The following is a 19,698-nucleotide window of genomic DNA, read 5'->3' as shown; positions in this document are numbered from 1 at the left end:
ATGCAACATAGTTAAGTAATGATTTTGCCGTTCGAGTACCCAGCAGATTGCCCCTCATGGTCTGATGCTGTGGGGCCGCAGCATCACTCGTCCTCCTGCAACAAGAGTTACCCCACTGCACTGCGGCCACTGAAGGTGCTGCAACGCGTCTTTGTTGTATGGTTCAGTTCACACGTGGATGACCCGATAGCTCCGCGTCCCTCAACTCGTTGCCCAGGACATCTCGTCTTCAGCACGGTTCATGTAAGAGGTAGTGTTTAGGCAGAGAAGATTAGTTCAGAGTGAAATAATCTAAATAATGTTCGTTTAATGATGTTTGTTTTTGTTTGTGTTGAGAAACTCAGCTAAGTGCTAGCAGACTAGCTGCTCAGCTAATGATGTGTTCTGTTGTGTTTTTAAAGTTAAGACAAACTTTATTTAATGGGTGGTTTTTAAACACAGTTTGGCCATAACGTGCCATCAACGCTTATGCATTTTGATCCTTTTATTGATACTATTTAAAAATGTACATGTTTGAGTTTAAAGGAGAGGTAACAAGCTATAAGCTTAACTGTTAGCTTCAACCGCTTACGGCTAAAGTAACATGTGACTTATGATGTCATCTTATGAGCCCACAGGCTTTTCGTCACCAAGTTAAGACTCGTTTATTCAGAAAGGTTGTGAGTTTCCAATCTAGGAAAATAATATTTCCCTAGTATTTATTTTTCTAAAGGTGAAAGCTAATTCAATACCATTAAGACTCATTTATCCAGTAAGGCTTGGTTCTTATTCTAAATAATATTTCTTTAAAAATTATTTTAATAAATAAAGGCAGCTAATTAAACACTGTTGAGAATTAATCATCCAGAAGGTTGGTTTTATTCAGCAAATCATTCTTTAAAATATCATTTTATTAAAATAATATTTTAACTGATCTCGCATTGTGAATGGATTATTGCCTAATTCAGTTCCAAGACTAACTTCACTTTATTTCCAGATTCTTCCAGATAATCCTTGGTTCTCAAACATAAATAAATGTTGCATCACTTTATTGGTCATGGTTTTTAACCATCTTGTTCATATTATACATAGTTGGTCTTCATTATTCTTTCATTCTGCTTGGTAGTTTAGTTGGATTGTTTTAGCAAAGTAAAGAGTTTGTTGATTGAAATATGTTTGACTTTGAGTTGACTTATTTTTGTTAAGAAATTCTTGTATTTTAAGAAATTGTGTGAATTTATTCCATATATGTTCAGAGTTTATGCTGTTCAATAATGTCAGAGCTCGTCTCACACCTTTCATTATTGTCCTAATACCATCGCCTTATTGGGCTGGTATTCACCAGACAACCCTCAACAGACCAAATTATTATTTAATAAAATATTAATATTAAATAATAATATACTCATAATAAAGTAATAATAATCACAACACTTGTGAGTAATTAGTGTGGTACCTGCAGTAGACAGATATATGTGAACTTTAAGTTTGGAAAATCCCAGAAGGTTTCTGAAAGAGGAGCCCACCTGAAGGTCCCTCTATAATGGAGGGGGTAAGAATGTGTAATTTGTGGTGGTTTATTGTTTATTGGGGCCAGATAATAAACTAACATCTCAGGAAAAAGAAAACTAATGGAAAGCTTTACTTTAAATGTGCAGATTTTCACCTTGGCACTGGTGGCACTCAGTAAAACCTGCTTTGGGTGGAACATTTGGAGTTCAATCCCCAGTGAAGATTTGTTTTATTCTCATCAATCCCAGGTCCAGCACATGCTTAATCTTAATTACAGTTAAAAACAAAATATTACTTCCGCTTGTCGGTTCACTGGATAGCCCCGTTCTATTTCCCGCTTTAAACAAACCACACCAGGGTTCATCTGGAAGAAACCGAGACCCAAGCATTCTCGATTCTGCTTGTTTGATCTGCACCACAGTCTGGATGAGATTTTACATCCACTCTAACAAACCAGACTATCAGACGAACTGAACCTCTGGTCCATTTAAAGTGGACCAAATCTCTCTGAGAACACTGTCCCAACTGTCAAGCAGGGTGGTGGTAGCATCATGCTGTGAGGTCTTTTCACTTCTAATAGTAGGAGGAATAATAAAGAAGGAGGACAAGCTTTAAAAACACATGTAGATGATAGAAATTTGGATCCAAACACACACCCAGTGGATACATCAGTATAACATTAGCTTTAAGCCTTCTCTAAGGCTATAAGGTTATAAGAAACTGCTGCAGTGTTTGAATTGTTAGAGAAAAAATCTACCGTTGGTAGGGATGTAGGCGAACCGCTGGTACTGACTCCTTTTCCTCTTGCCATTGCAGACGTAGAAGTTAACATGGACAGGGGTGGAGAGTCGCTGGGTCCGATACGGAGGGATTTCAACCAGCAGTGAATTCTGCAACACACACAAAATAAATTACATTTTCTTTCCTATTCAGAAGGATGTTGTCCTTTTATGGTCACATAAAAGTTATTTCAATGCATGAAGTGATTACATTTTAAGTGATTTATGTAATCAGTTTGATTACATGAATCACTTCAATTTCTAAAAGTACATAAAATAAATCCCCACCTTATGGGATTTTTCTACTTTAAGGAAAAACACATCTTTGCTGTTTTTGTGATTCTTTAATTTCTTTTGGTTTTTGTCTGTCTCTGTACTTCACAGAAACAAATAAGACTTGAGATCCAGTTTGTCCTCGGCCTCCTTTTGTTAGAAACATTTAAGCATTAGTTGGTGAGAAGAAACTGTAAAAATCAGGTTGTTGCTGTGAATAAAGAGCCTCACAGAGACCATGCGGCCCGGTCAGAGAGGGTTCTGGTTGTTTGCTCACTGAAAAACTGAACTCTGGAGTGTCTGGATGGTTTATTTCACCAGCAGAGCTTCCTGCTGAGACTGAACAACCATGTTTCTGGGTTCATAGCGTGGAAACTTCAGCCCTACCTGTTGCTGTGCATGTGTGTTGGAATGTTTATGACTGAGCGTGTGGTCGGTGCTGTGCGGTAGTCAGGGAGGGAGTCATCTATTGAGAAAACTGAGCTTCAGAACTGAAGCAGAGCAAGCTGACGTGGAAATGTGAGAACTGACACGTTATATTAAATCACTGCAGTTTTAAAGCCAGATGAAACTTTTACTCTGCACTGAAATTCTTCTAACATTAAAAATATCAACTAGTGAATACCCCATGATATGATTTTGTAGCTGTGTCCAGAGAGAACAGGAAAATTTGGACAGCTGTGATCCCATTAAAATTCTGCCATTGTTTGAAGAATACATGATTTAAATCCAAAACGTCTGCTGTATCTACATGCATTCAAGAAAGCTGTCGAAGGCCCATCAGGTTCACTCTGAGGTTAGACCTTCCAATGCTCTCAGAGACGATAAAAAAATCTAAAATAGCTCTATACCAGACTCAAAGCAACTGCAAATCAAAGTACTGCAAATAATTCCTCTTGTAGCCTAACAAGCATAGAGTTTGCAGGTGTCAGAAGCAGTTTATGTGGTCTGGCCTTTGTTTTGGATCCTCAGTGGAGGTTATAGACAGTTTATAAAATGTCCGACCAGAGAGGACAACATTCTGGATCACTGTTACACCACCATCAGAGACGCTTATCACGCCGTCCCACGTGCTGCACTGGGCCAATCCGATCACATCATGGTCCACCTGATTCCTGCATACAGGCAGAAACTAAAGCTCTGCAAACCTGTTGTGAGGACGACAAGGAAGTGGAGCAGTGAGGCTGTGGAGAATCTCCAGGCGTGTTTAGGCTGTACAGACTGGGATGTGTTCAGGACTACTACCAACAGTCTGGACGAGTACACAGAGGCTGTGACTTCCTACATCAGCTTCTGTGAGGACAGCTGTGTACCATCATGCACCAGGGTGAGTTACAACAACGACAAACCCTGGTTCACAGCTAAACTCAGAAGGTTAAGACTGGATAAGGAAGAGGCCTTCAGGAGTTGGGACAAAGACATATACAGAGAGGCCAAGTACAAGTTTGGCAAGGCAGTGAAAGAGGCCAAACGACTGTACTCTGAGAAGCTCCAAAACCAGTTCTCAGCCAACGACTCTGCGTCTGTCTGGAAAGGGCTCAAGCAAATCACCAACTACAAGCCAAAAGCTTGAGGGACGTAAACAAACTCTTCAGGAGACAGAACCCCCGGAAAGCTGCTGGTCCGGATTCTGTCTCACCAGCCAGCCTGAAGCACTGCGCTGATCAGCTGTCTCCAGTCTTCACAGACATTTTTAACACCTCACTGGAGACATGTCATGTGCCAGCCTGCTTCAAGTCCTCCACCATCGTCCCTGTTCCCAAGAAGCCAAGGACCACAGGGCTTAATTACTTCAGACCCGTCGCCCTGACCTCTGTGGTGATGAAGTCCTTTGAGCGCCTTGTGCTCTCACACCTAAAAGACATCACCGACCCCCTCCTGGACCCCCTGCAGTTTGCCTACAGAGCCAACAGGTCTGTAGATGATGCAGTCAACCTAGCCCTTCACTTCATCCTCCGGCACCTGGACTCCACAGGAACCTATGCCAGGATCCTGTTTGTGGATTTCAGCTCTGCCTTCAACACCATCGTCCCAGTTCTGCTCCAGGAGAAGCTCTCCCAGCTGAGTGTGCCCGACTCCACCTGTAGGTGGATCACTGACTTCCTGTCTGACAGGAAGCAGCGTGTGAGGCAGGGGAAGCACGTCTCTGACTCCCTGACCATCAGCACCGGTTCCCCCCAAGGCTGTGTTCTCTCTCCTCTGCTCTTCTCCCTGTACACCAACAGCTGCACCTCCAGTCACCAGTCTGTCAAGCTTCTGAAGTTTGCGGACGACACCACTCTGATCGGACTCATCTCTGATGGTGACGAGTCCGCGTACAGATGGGAGGTGGACCATCTGTTGGACTGGTGCAGCCAGAACAACCTTGAGCTCAACGCTCTAAAGACAGTAGAGATGGTTGTGGACTTCAGGCAGAACCCAGCCCCACCTGCCCCATCACCCTCTGTGACTCCACAATTGACACTGTGGAATCTTTCCGCTTCCTGGGAACCATCATCTCCCAGGATCTCAAGTGGGAGCCAAACATCAGCTCCCTCATCAAGAAAGCCCAGCAGAGGATGTTCTTCCTGCGGCAGCTGAAGAAATTCAACCTGCCAAAGACTATGATGGTGCACTTCTACACAGCCATCATTGAGTCCATCCTCACCTCCTCCATCACCATCTGGTACGCCGCTGCTACAGCCAAGGATAAGGGCAGGCTGCAGCGTGTCATTCGGTCTGCTGAGAAGGTGATTGGCTGCAGTCTACTGTCGCTCCAGGAACTGTACACCTCCAGGACCCTGAAGCGGGCAGGGAAGATTCTGGCTGATCCCTCCCACCCTGGTCACAGACTCTTTGAGACTCTCCCCTCTGGCAGGAGGCTGCGGTCCATCCGGACCAAAACCTCACACCACAAGAACAGTTTTTTCCCATCTGCCACCAGCCTGGTTAACAAAGCCCAGAAACCACCCTGACACTCTCCCTGTAACCTGTAACTCTATGAGTTACATTAACGCTCAGCATGGACTCCTGCTTTACTTGTACAATGATCACCTGCACTGTTGTATTGCTCTTGCATCTTATACTGCTCTATATTTACTCTCACTCACTTAAAACTGTGCACATATATTTATATTATATTGTAGATATGTTTATACTGTTTAATTTGTACTGTATTGCACCGACTACGCCAAAACAAATTCCTTGTATGTCCAAAAACGTACTTGGCAATAAAGCTTTTCTGATTCTGATTCTGATTCTGAAATCTGGCCACAGCAGAGACAGTGTTTAAAATGGGACCAATCCAGCACATTGGGGAGGGTAGGTAATCTCCTCGTCTCTTGAGGCAGACAGATGTGTTCCAGTAGTGACTGCGGGGGTGTGTTTTGAACATACTGGGAGCAGGTGCAGCGCCTCCAGTGTTGCCAGATGTACGATAATTATTGTATTTGTACGATAATTTTGCTCTCCGTACGATGTACGATCAGTATTCCTAAAAAAGGCCAAATTTACGATAATTTGACCATTCCGTGAATGTGTGGTTGTAATCAGTCGTCATCAGCCTATCGCCAAAGTCTGTCGGAGTTCTTTTGTGAACCTTGAAGGCATCTGGGTCCGGATTCGGAAATGCTGGAAATTACAGCCAATGGCGCCCGCCCACGATTGAGGAATGAAAAAAAGAAAAGAAGAAGAAGCAGAGCCTGGCACTGTGGGGCTGCAGCTGTTGATTAATCCATTCCGTACTGGCGCCACAAAGCTGCGAATGCCTGTTAGACGCTATTCAACACATCAACAGACTTGTTATTTTGGTTATGACAAGTGTACGATAATTTCCCTCAAAATACGATAATTTTATGTCTCTAGTACCATAATCCTACGTTTCTCACCTGGCAACACTGCGCCTCACACCCCGACACTCTCTAATCCCCTCATCTATCTCCCAGAATCGCACCCCATCCCTCAGTCTCAGCCATCGCAGATGGAGCACAAATTCCCACAGGTTGGAAAACTGAACGTCTGAAAGCTGCACGTTTCAGACACAACACAGAGAGAGAGCTTCTGTCCCGTCAGCAGAAAATCAAACCATAACAGCTGACCTCAGAAGAGCCTGTCTGTGTCAATGTTAATCAAAATACTTTAATTATAATTTATATTTAGTTATTATTACACCCTGAAGAATCAGATCAAACCTGCTGTCTCTTCTACATTCTTTCACTAAACCACAGAATTTGGACCAAATTAGCAGCTGTGGTGTGTTTGTTCCCAAAGCTATGCATAATGTTTTCAGATTGATTGTCCCAGGTTGCTAACTGTCAGTTTTGTAACTCTGATGTCAGCAATGTAAAACTACATCGAAGGAACAGTTTATGTCAATGAGGAATAAGTCAAGATATGCTAATAGTTAGCATCATATTGCTAATGTTAGCATTTAATGCAGGGAGACTATTGATCAAGAAATGCTAATGGTGTCACAATGCTATTTACACCGACAGTAAGACTATATGCTAACAGTTAGCATCACAATGCTAATGTCCATCAAGGAGCTAAAAGTCAGCATCACAATGCTAATGTCCATTCAAGGGGCTAACAGTAAACATCACAATTCTAATGTCCATCCAGGATCTAACAGAATCACAATGCTAATGTTACCGGGAAACAGGAAAGTATCTGACATGCTAACAGTTAGCATCACAATACTAATGTCCATCTAGCAGCTAACAGTTACCATCACAATGCTAATGTTGCAGAGAAACAGGAAGGCAACTGTCATGCTAACAGTTAGCATCACAATGCTAATGTCCATTCAAGGAGCTAACAGTAAGCATCACAATGCTATTTAGAAGTGTTTAATCCAGGAATGTAATTAGCCAAGCTATTCTCTAAAATAAATAGCAATGCTAACCTCTGTCCAAAGAACTATGTAAACTGTAGGGAAGCTAATAGAATCACGCTGCTAATGTTTAATCCAGGAAGATATTTCTTTTAAACATGCTAATAGTTAGCATTACTTTGCTATTGTCCATCAAGATAGTATTTAATCAAATGGTGGTAAATAAGTATATTTACAATTATAAAGCTAAGATCATTGAGAAGATATGTCAAGAGTTAGTCTTGCAAAGCTAATTCTTAACCAATGAAGTATTTAGAGGACCCTAAACCTACATGATATGTATAATCCAGGAGATATTTGCATAAACCTGCTAATCATGACTGACATTTCTTTAAAAATCTGGGCTTAATACTTAATTACTTAATACTTTCTCTATTTGATAAAGCTCACAGTCGTACTACTATAGGCCTAGAAAGAATCTGGTTCTGCTGAACGTTTCTTTGTGGCAAAAGGTACTTGTTCCTCTCCACTGTCACCACATGCTTGCTCAAGATAGAAAACTAAATTAATCTGAAGATACAATCCAACCGACAGGCTTTCATAGATAGACATCTAATTATCTGCAGCATTGAATTAGACTTCTTATTGAATTGAGGGTGATATAAACTCCTATGACAGAAACAAATTAGTTGAGTTGGACTTCATTTCAGCTGGAGATGGTTTTTTTAAGTTACTTAAGATGACTTTGTGTGACTTGACATTTTTGAAATAAACTGAGTTAAAATGAAACTCAGTTTAGCTATTTTTCTTGCTTCTAAATTGTTATAGTTAACAGCCTACCGGCTTTAGTTTTATATTTATTACTCTAATGTGAAAGTCAGCGTTTTTCTCCCAACGCAAGAATTTCTTTATTTGACTTAATAGAACATAAAAGGGTAAAAGTGAGATGAAGATTCAGATTTGTATAAAGCAGGAAGCGGATGCTGGAAGGAATCAGTGGGGAGCTCCTCAGGGAGCATGATTAAAGTATTAGTTTATTTTATTTTACACAAAGCTCAGTTGGATTTTTGATAGCAGCTGTTATACACACTCAGATGTCGAGTACAAACTTGGCATAAAAATGTAGCAGTATGTGTTGCTTACTGGCTTCAACATGTCTCTCTCAACCTTGGCCTCAGTCTCCCAGATGTGGTGGCCATCTAAATAAAAACATGAAAGGAAAAACAGAACATGGCAGATCAGAAAACAACAGAATAAAAACCTTATCCTCAGTTACAGTGGCGTGCACAGACATTTTGAGGGCAGGTGCTCAAGTGGAAAAAAAGGGCACCTTGTGCGGCACATGGAGCTGTCGGTTGCCTTTGTAGTGTGAGATTTATTACAAGCACAGCATGAACATAATTTATATGTATTACTAAGCACCCCCAAAACAAACCGTCCTGTGGGTTGAAGGGAAATGACCACCCAGGATAAAAAACTCAAGAATGCATTTGACAAAATTCTTATGATTAATAAGGCAACAAAATTATCATAGATTGATTTAAAGTTAGATTACTGATTCACAACCTGAACTTCCTGAGTCAAATTGGAAACTTACGTTATCTTTCTTTTTTTTTTATTTTTACACGCTGAGCGCAATGTGTTTGTCTTGACTATATCATTCTGTACTTTTATCACAAAACCCAGACGTCCCTCTCTCCAGACCCCTCCTCCAGTTCCTCCAGGGGGAGCCCAAGGCGTTCCCAGGCCAGCCGAGAGACATAGTCCCTCCAGCGTGTCCTGGGCCGTCCCCTGGGCCCCCTCCCGGTGGGACGTACCTGGAACACCTCCCGAGGAAGGCGCCCATGTGGCATCCAGTATAGATGCCCGAGCCACCTCAACTGGTTCCTCTTTATGTGGAGGAGCAGCAGCTCTACTCCGAGCTCCTCACCCTATCTCTAAAGGAATGACAGGCCAACCTGCGGAGGAAGCTCGTTCTTTTGGTCATGACCCAAAGTTCATGGCCATAGGTGAGGGTAGGAACGTAGACCGACCGGTAAATCGAGAGCTTCGCTCTTCGGCTCAGCTCTCTCTTCACCACAACGGACCGGCACAACGCCCCCATTACTGTGGCAGCTGCACCGATCCGTCTGTCGATCTCCCGCTCCATTCTTCCCTCACTCGTGAACAAGACCCCGAGATACTTAGGTCCGACTTAGTGCCGGCAATGCGGACCAAACTCCTGCTCCGCTTGTACAGGGACCGGATGGCCCCTAATAAAGGGGCCCCGATTCCATACTCCTGGAGCACCCCCCACAGGGCATCACGAGGGACACAGTCGAATGCCTTCTCCAGGTCCACAAAACACATGTGAACCGGTTGGGCAAACTCCCATGAACCCTCGAGCACCCTGTAGAAGGTATAGAGCTGGTCCAGTGTGTCACAGCCGGGACGAAAACCACACTGCTCCTCCTGAAGCCGGGGTTCAACTATCGGCCGGACTCTCCTCTCCAATACCCTGGCGTAGGCCTTACCAGGGAGGCTGAGGAGTGTGATCCCTCTGTAGTTGGAACACACCCTCCTTCTTATGAAGGGGGACCACCACTCCAGTCTGCCAGTCCAGAGGTACTGTCCCCGACCGTCAGGCAATGTTGAAGAGGCGTGTCAACCATGACAGCCCCACAACATCCAGAGACTTGAGGTACTCAGGGCGGATCTCATCCACCCTCGAAGCCCTGCCACCGCGGAGCTTTTTAACCACCTCTGTGACTTCAGCCTGGGTGATGAAAGAGTCCAACCCTGAGTCCCCAGCCTCTGTTTCCACCAAGGAATGCGTGATGGCAGGATTGAGGAGATCCTCGAAGTACTCCTTCCACCGCCTGATAATGTCCTCAGTCGAGGTCAGCAGCTTCCCACCCCCACTATAAACAGTGTTGGCGAAGCACTGCTTCCCCCTCCTGAGGCGCCGGACGGTTTGCCAGAATCGCTTCGAGGCCAACCGGTAGTCCTTCTCCATGGCCTCACCGAGCTCCTCCCGGGCCCTAGTTTTTGCCTCTGCCACAGCCCGGGCCGCAGCACGCTTGGCCTCACGGCACCGTCAGCCTTTTATCACAAAATTTCTAATGCACCAAATAACCGTATGTTGTAGCAAAGCAGGTTACACTGCCAAATTTACCAGGTAGGTCACACTAAATGAGTTATCTTCAGTAACCAGTGACCATTCTACAGTGTAAATCAACTATACCCAGAAAATAAGTTATAAAATCTTTATAGTCAAAATGAAACCAACATCAGAGAATATGATCATAAGAAGAATCATCTATACTTCTGCATGTAGCCAGTGTGATATATGACAGAAATGATTCTTAGAGAATAAACGTTTATGAGATTACAAGTCATGAGAACTGATAAGATGTCTGCTATTTAGAAATTAAAATATTCTGATCACATCATCATTTTTACACACACAGAAATAGAAAATACAACTTAGCCTACATGCCCCACATTTACTGAACTTTATTAAAGGTATTTTAGTTGTGTATGAATTGTAATGTTAATCAGCTCATTTAGCCATATTTGCAATAAAAAAAAAATATGAGTCAAACAGAAGTCATCATGGACCGTTATAGCAAATGTAATACCGACATCTATGAGATAGATTTGAATTTATTTATTTCTTCTAATTTAATCTAAGAGTTAAAACGTAGACATTCTACTGGCGCCTGGTGGCGGCCATAGAAGACATGGCGGGTAAAGGTATGCCATTTATTGGGCTGTTCTGTTTAGATAAAATGGAGGCAGGTGAAGTTTGAACTTTTTCATCTGAAGTTTAGGAAGCAAGAATATTCGTTTTGTTTGTTTCCTGGATGGTTAGCCGGCCTGTCTGCAGGGCAGGGTTCTATCTATATGACGGTGGAGGGGAGGAGAGATGAGGTAAGCTGGACCAGTGCAGGTCCAACTCTCCGCTCTGCTCGCAGCCCGTCTCTGCTGAGACACACGAGGCGGGACACGTATGTGTGTTGGCGCAGGGGGGGGGGATTTCAAAACATGGGGCACTGGTATTATAGGCCTTTAAATTCAGAATATTTACCTCGGGCTCCACACTATACACTGTAAAAAAAAAAAAAGATTTCAGGAGGGCACTTTTTTCTCCAAAGGATAAAAGGGCAGGTGCTCTAGCACCACCTAGCTCTGTGCACGTCCCTGCTGTGTTACATCACTGACAAACACATCTGGCAGAGAAAAATCACTGCGTTTGCATCTTAGAATAAATTCAACATGCTCCAGAGAGATGAGCGTCATCGTCGGCTTCATCGCAATCAGAATCCACGCAGGCCTGAGCAGCTGCTTGGCTCGTTAACGGACAGCAACCGAACTCAACTTTGAAACCGTCTTTTGTTCTTAGAGGAGCCTTTCTGTTATTTCCATGAGATGGTTTCTAAACAGACCTTTTCTGCCTTTCTTTCTTCTTCTCTGTGCCACATTAAAGAGGTTTTCCCATTAGCTATTAAATGAGGCATCTTGTGAGCTGCTGGAAACATCGGCCTGCTGAAGGTTTGACATGTTGCTATGCCCAATGAGGTGTAAGTAAAACTATATTTGAAACCAATTTATTAGACAGGGAGGAAAACTCTGAGCCACTAACTGAGCCTTAAAAAGATGTTAAAGGTCAGTGAAAATGATTTTATGAGAGAAGGCTTGCAGTTTACAGAAAACATGAGCAGCTGTGGCCAACGAACTCCAGGTTTCTATTCCTCAACAGGCAGTTGATAAGTGAAGTAATTAAACTGTGTTGACAGCACGGATGACATGGATGCACAGCACTCTGGCTTTGTAAAGACAGGATTGATGAGGTGTAACGTTTGCTACCTGAAACAACAAATCTGGCTTTCTTCCTGTATACCTGGCTTTTCATGGCAGGAAGACACTCATTCTTACCAACTATTTATTAAAGCAAAGAATGAGCTTTAAAGATCAGAAATGCACATTAACTAAAAGCTACAATTTTTTCTCTTCTTAAATCAAACCTTCATAACTTTTTACAGGTAATAGTTTTTACAATGAGAATATAGAGGTTTCGAATCCCCTGTGAAATGAGACCACAGTGTCAAAAAGGGAGTCCGAAACAATTTAACTACAAAACAGTGTGTTTGGGAAAAGATCCAATAACTGGTCGCATAAGTAAACACACCCTTTAATGAATGCTTTGGTTAGGAACCTAGTGATTTAATTTCAGCATTTGTAGGTAGGAATCTATCAGCTGGAACCTCTTCACAGTGTTTTTTAGAATATATAGCAGATTCTAGATTCTAGAAGAAGAACTTCACTTTTAATTCTCTATAATTGGATGAAAAGTCTCCCATCCTGCAGCCCTACTCCCTTGTCATAAGGAGATATGGAGAATACGGTTGATTGTTGCCACATCTAGAACACAAACAAACAAAAGGTGTAGCTTCAAAAAGGTTTAGGGTTTGCACATTTATGCAACCATGTCAATGCAGCTTTTCATTTTTGATATTTCTTTTCTATTTTTGTCTTTTAGTTAAATTGTACAGGATAGGAGGCACAGTAAAAGCAGCAATTCATTATTATTTTTACTGCCTTCTCCCACATGATCCATTTCAAAACAGTGCATGGAACTGGATGAAAGGACAGCAGAGGATTGGGGGACAGTTTTCTGGGGACTGGTTAAAACTCCTGAAACCAGTAAATGATGTCAGGATGGCTGTGCTGCTGTTTCTTCCTGTGGGTGCATCAAGCTCACATAGGAAACATCAGCAGCAGATTCTTTATTGTTTCTGACTTCACTCCAAGATGCATCCAACAAAAGCAAAAAACACTTTATGAAAACTGAGGCACACCTTGGTAAAACTGATGCATTCTGCAAAAATGCAGAAAAACACACAAGGTACAGAGAAATGGGTGTTTTGGGTTTTATGAATTATACCAAACATCTGTAACCAGAGTGGCACCAAAACCTTCCTGTAAACTGGAATCAAACCAGTTTGAGGCCCTGAACTATAAAAAGATGTTTTTGTCACGAAGCCCAGTATAAGCAGCGGAGATCTATGCCGAGGTCGGCTGCTTTAGTCAGATTTCATAATTAACGCAAATTCATGAAATTAAAACATAAAACAAAAACAAATAACTAATACACAAAATGTGGTTAAAATCCCCATAAATGAATTAATCTCAGAAAAATGTTTAAGGGTTTCAAAAAAATAAATCTCCTAAATTAACTACCATACCAACTTTATTTATAAAGCACATTATACACCGACAGGACCAAAGTGCTGTACACAATCATAAAAACAATGCAAAATGGAAAACGATTGAATATAAAATACATATTAATGTACAGACACAATAAAACAAGTAAAAACATCTCAGATTTTGCCAAACACCAAAAAAAAAGATGGGTCTTAAGGAGGGACTTAAAAACAGTGAGTGAAGAGGCCTGTCTTATGCCCAAAGGAAGATCATTCCAAAGTTTGGGAGCTGCCACAGAAAAAGCATGGTCCTCTCTGAGCTTGCATTTTGTTTTTGGCACCTTCAGGAACAACTGATCAGCTGATCTGAGGGAACGTGACGATGTGTAAGAATGTAACAGCTCAGACAGATAGGGAGGGGCAAGGCCATTAAGAGCTTTAAAAACAAATAAAAGGATTTTAAATTGAATCCTAAAATGTACTGGCAGCCAATGTAAGGAAGCTAAAATAGGGGAGATGTGATACAATTTTCAGGTGCCTGTTAAAAGACGAGCAGCAGCATTTTGTACCCTCTGGAGCTGGGAAACATATGACTCCTATATAAAGTGCAACTACAAATGAGCCATTACAAAATAAAAGTATTTTGCATAAAAACACCAAAGTTTGAGTATTTTCTTTGAAATGAGCTCAAGGTATGTAATAAACCTCTTAAAGTAATATTTATATTTGATTCTATTTTAATCCATTAAAGCTCCATGAGAAACAAAGTGTGGTCCAACTTAAATCCTCCATTCAAGACAAACAAATGCAGCAATTCAAAGTAAACGTTTTCTGAAATAGATAACTTTGTTGCTTCAAAATGATCTGGAAAATCCTATGATTAAATCTTGGTCTTCAAAGTAAAATTTTACTGATAACTTTACTAAATAAAATAAAAAAGTCAAAATAACCTGATATAAATAAATGTGTTCAAAAAGATCCTAGGAAATAATTAAAAAAGCATCTTTAAAAAGAAACATGTTCTATTCTATTGTCCAAAACATTGAAAAAGGACTTAAGCCAATTAACTAAAAAACATATTTAATTTTATTTTATTTATTGCTAATATTGAATGACAGCAGTTAAAATTTTTGTTGCAGATAAATTAGTATTAACTAAACTTTCAGTAAATGTGCTCTTTCAAAATAAACTTTCTGACATGAATGAATCAAATTTTCATGAGATGACCAAAAAGCATTTTAAAAATTGTCTTATTTTGAAAATACTCCTAGAATAAATAACAGTTAGTTTTAAAATTAATACAATTTTTTGTTGAACTGAATCTGTGAAATATTAAACAATAAAACAAATTGGAAAATATTTATACGGCAGATTTTACTTAAAGAAATAATCAAGTTTTATTTTCCCTTTTTTGCTGATTTCCAATTTTAAGGTCCCAACTACAACATTATGCAGATGAACGCATTTCTCTCCGGTTTGATTCACTGCATTAAGAAAATAAAGAGTTCAGTTTTGAACTGAAACATTGAGTAAAACAGGAGCGCACGCAGCCAGAGATCAGCTGCTTGTGGAGATGTTGTCAACACAGAATGCAGCTTCAGCTGTTTTATTTCCTCCAAGCGTCTGTCTCCAGAAGGGAAACTGATTTAAATCCACAGGAGGTAAACATGTAGTTTTTCTTCCTTTATGTTTCTGCTTGTTTCGTTTTTCACATCAGAGCAGAAATCCAACGTTTAACCACCCTTCTGGGTCTCAGGACTTTGGGCCATCCCAGATATTTGATAACCGCAGAATGTTCCAGAATTATAGAGCAACATCTGCTCAGCGCCTGCTCCGATCCAAGGAAAAAACATCAGCTGAAGCTACTCCCAGCTCCCCTCCTAACAGTTTTCTAGCTCCCAAACCCACTATGCTGGACTCTCTCCAAGATTCTCTAAGTTTAACAACGGAGCTAAGAAAACCACTCCCCAAAACCAACCCAGCTTATGAACCCAGTAGCCCTCTGCAGCTCCCACTACACCCAGGCAGCCTCTCGGCCTCAGCAGTCACATTTTGTTAGCAATGGTCTATACAAATCATTACTCTCCGAGGACAGACATAACACAGAGCAGCAGAGAGTCACGGCCCCCAGAGGGATCAAACAATATGCGCCTCAGTTATTTGTCGTGTTTTGTGTATAAATGGAATCAAATGTCTCCTTGTGCTCCTTAATTGGAGCTGGGTGGAGTGAAACTGTGGTGCCCAGAGTGAAACAGCGGGGTGGCATGTGCCCAAACCCTCATGACATCCAGTAAATATAAACACATGCTCTGCTGTGGCTCAAAGACCTGCCTTGTCCTCCGTCCTCCGCCTGGCAACTCTAACTTCTTCCTTCCTGCCGTCCTGAAAACATCTTGGAAGTGGCACAAGAGCCGCTGTGGTAAAGTCCAAAATCCAGCGACAGTGGTGCCCATCTCTGCTCAAAACTCCTCAAAGGGGATGGCGAGTTTTCTGGATTGCACGTCGTAATTTATAAAAACATAATCCACGGTTGTTTATGTGGCTATAATTAATTTGTTTATGAAAACAGGCATTGTTCTGAGCCATGTCAGAAACAGCCAAACCACCAAACAGCATCATGTGGAACTCATTGTTCTGTGGAGGAACGCTGACCTCATGCACCACAAGAAGAAAAGCAAACCTTCCTGCAAACCACTGCTAGCTGAGCCTGCATCTCTGCATTCTGCTCACAGCTCTGCAGGCTTTACAAGTCTACTACAAGTAACAAGCTAGCAGCATCACCTGTTCCAAATTTCAGAACATCTTCTGCACAGTTTTAAACTGTCAGGATACCTGACTGCAGCACTAAGGGCTCAGCTTGCAGAGATGAACACAGTTCAACCGACACACAGCGGCTTGCAGCTGAGGAGATGGATGGATGTCATGTCTCCAGAGCATCAGGCCACATGGGAAGATGTTCCTTTCAATTGGGTTTTCTCCTCTACAACAACACCCTCCAGAAAAAAACAAGGGCAACCTCAGAGCACACCCAAAGTAAATAAGACAAATTAGGATGGAGCATTGTGAGATTTTTGAATGAGCATCTCTAGAAAAACACCGAACCAGTCCGGCTGCTTGGGGTAGCCAGGAGGAAGCCTCTTCTCTCTAAAATCAAGATGGCGGAAGGACTTAGGTTGCAACGCTGCATCTGAATGAAGGAGACGTCTGGGGGAATGTCTGCCTCTGGACAGATGAGACTACAGTAGAGATAATGGACCATGATGGACAGAAGCATGTTGGAGAAAACCAGAAACAACACAAACACCTCATAGTAACCATGAAGCGCAGAACCTAAGACAAAGAAAATGTGATTTATTAAGGTTTCTGCTCTCAGTGCATCATTGAAACTCTTACTGTTTTATCATAAAATACAATAAAAATAACTGTTCAACTTTTCATTTTCAGCATCCTCAACGTCTGCTGGTGCTGTTTAGAGTCTTAGAGGTAATAAATGACTCCATCCACAGAAAACAGGTTAATGAAGGTCAGCAGGTTCTTCATTTCCTAAATGGACTCAATGGATTTTCAGAGAGAGCATCTTCTGTGCAGGAAGGACCGAAGAAAAGCACGAGGAGACAAAATTGGTCTTAATGTCCAGGTCGTCTATACCCAGGAGTCAAGGCTGAACTGATGCTATCGCTGGTACTGGTCCTGAGGCAGGAAACGGAGGACAGAAGGGGAGGTGAACCTAAAATACCTTTAACCTTTCTGATCTGCAGCTGACAGCGTGTGTTTGTGTCTCCATTAGAAACAAAGATTTCCTCCTGCTTGAGTCACAGATGGCAACAAAAACACAAACTTAAAAACAGGAAAATGAAGGTGTGTTTGAGCAAAAACTATCTCTTCCAGTCTCTCTCTCTCTCTCACACACACACACACACACATACACACACACACATACACACACACACACACACACACACACACACACCAGGGTGTTCCCACAGAATCTCATCAGTAAGTTGATAATATCAGGTGGAAGCCTGATTCAAAGCAGCCGACACAAAAGCAGAGAAAAATAAATAAAACTTTGTGTCTGAAGCTGAAATCTGCAGGAAGATTTAAAGAAATTTTAATGTTTCAAACTTGACAGTAAAACAGTCCAAGTTGCACGCAAGAGTTAATTCTAAACATGTTGCTTTATCCCATCGGATCCTGTTATATGAAGCATTTCACCTCAGAGAGCAACGACGCCTCTGCTTGTCGACTGTATCTGTTTTTCTCTCTGCTTATAGATGAGCAGCTGATCCACGGGGAGCTCATGGAGTTAATGAACAGGGAGCTGGTGGCTCGGATCGGAGGGATGGGATGGAGGGAGGAGGTGGCCGGTGTTGTGGAAGCCTGGTTTCAGGGTGTTTCCATGGTAGGACTGCCCAGGAATCCAAAGCTGGAGCCAGAAGCAGGGAAACCCTCATCAAAAACAAACTGGGCCCGCCCATCAGCAGCAGCTTCACCAGGTCCTAAAGACTATCAGCTTCAACCACAGCTGCTGACGGAAACCAATAAGTCCTGATCCAGTCCTCTGCTCATAACAGTTAACTTCCAAACAGTTTCTTTTCATGTTCTCCTTCCTGATCAAAAGTTTTTCTTTGGACTTTGATTGCTATTCACACATTTTCAGTCCAGTACATTTTTCTGAGAAATCATTTGGTTTTCTTACATAGAAAAAATAAAACTCTCTTTCTTTTCTAGGTTTTACATATCAGGACATAACATAAAATATTAGATCTTTACCAGGTTCAGACATTTTTTAAATCTAACCTCATTTAACTAAAATTATGAACTGATTCCAGAGTCATCACTTATTTAATGAAGATGATGGTCAGATGACCTGATTAATTGAGCATCATCAGTGTGAGAACCTCTGCAAAAGCAGAAGTTTTGTCAGTTTGCTGTTCAGGAGTCTACAGCTGTGTCAACGTGATGCCAAGATGGAAAGATAACAGCAATAACCATAGAAAAGCAACTGTTGGTGGCCATAGAAGGTCATCTGAAGATCTGAAGTCCATCATTTTCCAGAGAGGAAGATCATTCCCAAGAGGAAAACATCTCAGACAGCTGCCATCCTTCCCAGGAGAGGAAATCCCAGCATTTAATCCTTAGTTTTCCTCATCCAAATTGCAAAGCATTAAAACCACTTCTGTTTGTTGTTTTGTACCGTCCTCCAGGCCCTTACTGTGACACCTTTCTGGAGGGGGCATCGTCCAAGCTTCTGCTGGCAACAACTTAATGCTCACCCGACGGGTGAAAGTAGTTTTAAATTCTTCCCGGTACTTAGGGGCGGAGCATAACTTTTCATCTTCAGTTTCCCTCTTTTCTTTTGAACAAATAAGTTATTGTTCTCTGCTTTGTGGTCAAGTTTTGATTTCATTTAAATTAAAAATTTGACAGTCCGGTTGTTTTCGCGGTTTTTATTTAAAAGTCTGTAGATGGTGATTTATTGTTCGTCTTGTCCTAATGCAAGCAGCGGTTTTTTATGTCTGTGCACCACCTGTGTAAAATCTCCCAGTCCTTAAAACGAACGCATTGATCTCCATGGCAACTGCTCTGTTTTGGAGGTAAGCACGCATGCGCTCTCGTGTAGTTTATGTGAAATCTCTGGTCAAACGCGGTGTTTTCGAGCTGAACTGTGTTGTTGTAATTCATCAGAAACACAACTAGTTTCCCTCCCTTTGCTTTTAACTGGGGTATTTAGCAGCGAGCAGACAGACATTAAACGTAGCGGTGCTCATTTTAAACGCCGGCTGTTCACTAAAACCTCGAGCTCCGATGGGAGAGAAGCAAAGAGCATTGAGGCTCCAGCATCAGAATCAGAATCAGCTTTATTGCTAAGTTCGTTCATACAAACAAGGAATTTGCCTCCAGTACACTTTGCTCTTTTGTTCTGTTTTTGCATTACAGAATATACATATTTACAATATACAATAAACACATATATAATAAAAAGGTGCATTTGCAACATCTGTATGCTGTTGTTTTGTTCTCTATTAAATGTTCAACAGAGAAACAGCCTGGAGGAAGAAACTGTCTCTGTGGCTGGTTTTAGTAAACAGTGCTCTGTAGCGCCACCTGAAGGTAAAACCCTAAACAGTTTATGTGCAGGGTGTGTGGGGTCTGC

The 19,698-nt window shown here is 41.8% G+C and overlaps 1 protein-coding gene across 3 annotated transcripts in view; it reads right to left on the bottom strand.

The window, feature by feature from the left end:
* The window catches only part of nfatc1 (nuclear factor of activated T cells 1), a 55,342-nt gene that overhangs the window by 12,502 nt on the left and 23,142 nt on the right, over positions 1-19,698 (bottom strand). For all 3 annotated transcript variants that reach the window (XM_047384028.1, XM_047384027.1, XM_047384029.1), the window contains exons 7-8: positions 8,497-8,552; positions 2,249-2,381 (exon numbers count right to left, since the gene is read on the bottom strand). In XM_047384028.1, coding sequence (XP_047239984.1) covers positions 2,249-2,381; positions 8,497-8,552 — 189 coding nt within the window. The remainder of the gene's footprint in view (positions 1-2,248; positions 2,382-8,496; positions 8,553-19,698) is intronic.

This window comes from Girardinichthys multiradiatus, chromosome 13 (assembly GCF_021462225.1).
Source record: "Girardinichthys multiradiatus isolate DD_20200921_A chromosome 13, DD_fGirMul_XY1, whole genome shotgun sequence".
Taxonomy (NCBI): Eukaryota; Metazoa; Chordata; class Actinopteri; order Cyprinodontiformes; family Goodeidae; genus Girardinichthys; species Girardinichthys multiradiatus.
This window is presented reverse-complemented; position numbering and strand designations above follow the sequence as displayed.